Source organism: Electrona antarctica, assembly GCF_951216825.1.
Source record: "Electrona antarctica genome assembly, chromosome: 21".
In the NCBI taxonomy this organism is placed as follows: Eukaryota; Metazoa; Chordata; class Actinopteri; order Myctophiformes; family Myctophidae; genus Electrona; species Electrona antarctica.
This window is the reverse complement of record NC_136802.1, coordinates 30085937-30089596: the sequence shown is the minus strand read 5'-3', so window position 1 is coordinate 30089596 and position 3660 is coordinate 30085937. Positions and strand designations below refer to the sequence as shown.

The window sequence follows — 3660 nt, the reverse complement described above, 5'->3', positions numbered from 1 at the left end:
GAAATTCAGAAAAATCCGCATTAAACAATTGAATTTGAATGCGAACGCTAGCGCGGGTCGTAATTGCCATCCTCGAGGGACCCGAAATAACATCCCTGATACGAACACCATCTGGAGGAGACTTGGACATTCTGCTACTATAACACAAGCTGTTGCTTTTAAATAACTCCCAATGTGTAAATATGTCAAAACAAGATCTGCCATAAAATGTCATTGCCGGTTCTATCTATCTATCTATCTATCTATCTATCTATCTATCTATCTATCTATCTATCTATCTATCTATCTATCTATCTAAAAGAAAAGTATAAAAATATACATATATATATATATATATATATATATATATATATATATATATATATATATATATATATATATATAAACACCAGTGGCAAACTGATACATCAGTGCAATCTATGACATGTGTTTAGGTGGTATTATCATGTGAGCTGTATTCAAAGCGAACTTCCTGGCACACCGCCTTTCGGCCAACCTGTTTCCAATTTGGTAATTACTCAGCAGGGAAGGTGATTGGTTGTCCTTTCATTCAAGGGACATCAGAGCTAAGCATTAAAAGGCTGGTGTGGTGCCACTGTTCTTCACTACTCTCTTTGGTGGAAGCAAGTTTGACCACAGTCTGCAGGAAGCCATGGCGCATTTCATGAGGTACTATTGTGTTTATAATTTGAAGCTTTTCACAGATATGACTTGAGTTTAAGTATTAAGTGTATTTTCATGTAATTCTCTCTAGGGTGGTGTTTTTTGCTTTACTGGTTGTAGGACATTATAATGCAGATGGTAAGTTTGACATTCAATTTACTCTATGGTCCATTTATGGGAAACTTTACAGTTGCTCAGCATTTGGCAAAATATCCAGTTTCTTTACTATTTTATTTTTTTCTCATAGCTCAAAAGACTCAAAAGATCAGATCTATGAAGTCTCTAATCCGGGTTCAGCCCGATAACCTGACATATCTGTGTACCTGTGATGTGCTGTCTGAGGATCACCCAGCTTTCCCATCTGTCCCAACATCACCTGAATCTGACTCCAATACCACCATTATGGTACTGTGTAACTGTGACCTACTGCCTCAGAATCATCGCTTCCTGGCCCCATTCCCTGGTGAAGCCCAGCAGTCAGGCCCCCAGGTTCTCCAGCAGCCCATCTCTAAACCCCAGCAGCCATGGGCCCAGGTTTCACAGAATCCCATCTACCAGACCCAGCAGCCCAATTACCTCCCCCAGCAATCTCTGCCCCTCCTCCCCCAGCAACCATGGCTTCAGGTTCCAGAGAAGCCCATCTACCTGCCTCAGACGCCGGTCTACCAGCCCATACAGCAGGGTCTGAGGCCGGCCTACCAGCCCATACAGCAGGCTCCGAAGCCCCTCTACCATCCCATGCAGAAGCCCCTCTACCAGCCCATACAGCAGGGTCCGATGCCCGTGCAGAAGCCCCTCTACCAGCCCATACAGCAGGGTCCGATGCCCGTGCAGAAGCCCTTCTACCAGCCCATACAGCAGGGTCCGATGCCCGTGCAGAAGCCCTTCTACCAGCCCATACAGCAGGGTCCGATGCCCGTGCAGAAGCCCTTCTACCAGCCCATACAGCAGGGTCCGATGCCCGTGCAGAAGCCCTTCTACCAGCCCATACAGCAGGCTCCGAGGCCCATGCAGAAACCCCTCTACCAGCCCATACAGCAGGGTCCGATGCCTGTGCAGAAGCCCTTCTACCAGCCCATACAGCAGGGTCCGATGCCCGTGCAGAAGCCCCTCTACCAGCCCATACAGCAGGGTCCGATGCCCGTGCAGAAGCCCCTCTACCAGCCCATACAGCAGGGTCCGACACCCGTGCAGAAACCCCTCTACCAGCCCATACAGCAGGGTCCGACGCCCGTGCAGAAGCCCTTCTACCAGCCCATACAGCAGGGTCCGACGCCCGTGCAGAAGCCCTTCTACCAGCCCATACAGCAGGGTCCGATGCCTGTGCAGAAGCCCTTCTACCAGCCCATACAGCAGGGTCCGATGCCCGTGCAGAAGCCCCTCTACCAGCCCATACAGCAGGGTCCGATGCCCGTGCAGAAGCCCCTCTACCAGCCCATACAGCAGGGTCCGACGCCCGTGCAGAAACCCCTCTACCAGCCCATACAGCAGGGTCCGACGCCCGTGCAGAAGCCCTTCTACCAGCCCATACAGCAGGGTCCGACGCCCGTGCAGAAGCCCTTCTACCAGCCCATACAGCAGGGTCCGATGCCCGTGCAGAAGCCCTTCTACCAGCCCATACAGCAGGCTCCGAGGCCCATGCAGAAGCCCCTCTACCAGCCCATACAGCAGGGTCCGACGCCCGTGCAGAAGCCCTTCTACCAGCCCATACAGCAGGGTCCGACGCCCGTGCAGAAGCCCTTCTACCAGCCCATACAGCAGGGTCTGATGCCCGTGCATAAGCCCTTCTACCAGCCCATACAGCAGGCTCCGACGCCCGTGCAGAAGCCCATACAGCAGGCTCAGAGGCACGTCTACCAGAACCAGCCACCCCAACAAGCCGGCTACAAGCTCCTGCCTCCCCAGCTGCCAAGGCCCCTGCCTCCCCAGCTGCCAAGGCCCCTGCCTCCCCAGCTGCCAAGGCCCCAGCCTTCCCAGCAGCTGCACAACATGGAACCATCTTTTTACCCTTCAACTAAGTGGCTGCGGCCCCAGGAGTCTGAGGCCTGAGGCACTGCATCAGTCTAGCCATCTGCCCCTGCAGCCAAGGTAATTGATGTCCCAGCTCATGTTTCCTGGAGGTACCACTGAATCCAATTTCACTTGTTAGATATTGGTGGCAATATGGGTGAATATGTTAATTCACTGTATCTAATGGTAGCTGGTTTTATAATAAAAGTTTCTCTACCTTGGTCTACAAAGTAGGGAGACTGCATGTAGTGTGGACCCAGGTCATGTCAATCTGTCTTTGTAGAACTAAGTATGTGCAAACTGTGCTTTGTTTTGTGTTTTTCAGACCATACAACTTGGGAGTTTCCAATGTCCTCCATGAGGACAGACTCTGTTCCTGTTCCCAGCCGACTGTCTTATGGCATTTCCTTAACTGTCCTCTTGAACTGCTTCAGTAAGATCCCAAGCCCATAACATGACCATGTTGTGAAGTATGAAATAAAGTGGCTTTCATGATACTTGTGGTGTAGTCTGTTTTGTTAACTGGATGCCATGGCCCATAGCACTTACCCTACCCCCTTAGACAGCACTTTTTTTTTAGACTTAGATAGCATTTGAAACAGACTTATAGCATGTCATGTAGACAGCACAATAACAGTACAGCATAGTATAATATATATGTATAGCTTATATGTATAGTGTCATTATATATAGCTATGTGACTAAATTTGACTGAGGGACTGCCATTGGATTTTTTTTGAATTTTCGTTTTTTTCACGTCGTATGAAAGCAGGGAATCATAGCTTCAAATTGATATTGGTTGTTCAGTTTGACCCACCAGTTTTGGAGATATGGCTTATAGAGTAATGTCTTGCAGAAAAATGCGAGTTGAGAACCGGCTTGAAAGGTTCACTGCTGTGGTCTCTAACATTTAACCTAGCTACATGTTTTGGCATTTATTTCATATTTACACGTCGATTTCAGCTCTGACACTTATTTCAGACATGC

The 3660-nt window shown here is 49.0% G+C and overlaps 1 protein-coding gene across 1 annotated transcript; it reads left to right on the top strand.

Annotated features, from left to right (window-relative positions):
* The first annotated feature begins 566 nt into the window (after positions 1–566).
* Positions 567–3170, top strand: LOC306914442 (uncharacterized protein). Its single transcript, XM_079491463.1, has 4 exons — positions 567–669; positions 755–801; positions 911–2751; positions 2999–3170. The coding sequence occupies exons 1-3, from the start codon at positions 653–655 to the stop codon at positions 2710–2712; spliced, it is 1866 nt and encodes a 621-aa protein (XP_079347589.1). The 5' UTR covers positions 567–652; the 3' UTR covers positions 2713–2751; positions 2999–3170.
* The last annotated feature ends 490 nt before the right edge of the window (positions 3171–3660 follow it).

Bases quoted from the DNA above. Each gene is read 5' to 3' on its own strand.
- LOC306914442 (XM_079491463.1), top strand. The intron at 802-910 runs GTAAGTTTGACA...TTTTTCTCATAG, and splicing joins AGGACATTATAATGCAGATG to CTCAAAAGACTCAAAAGATC.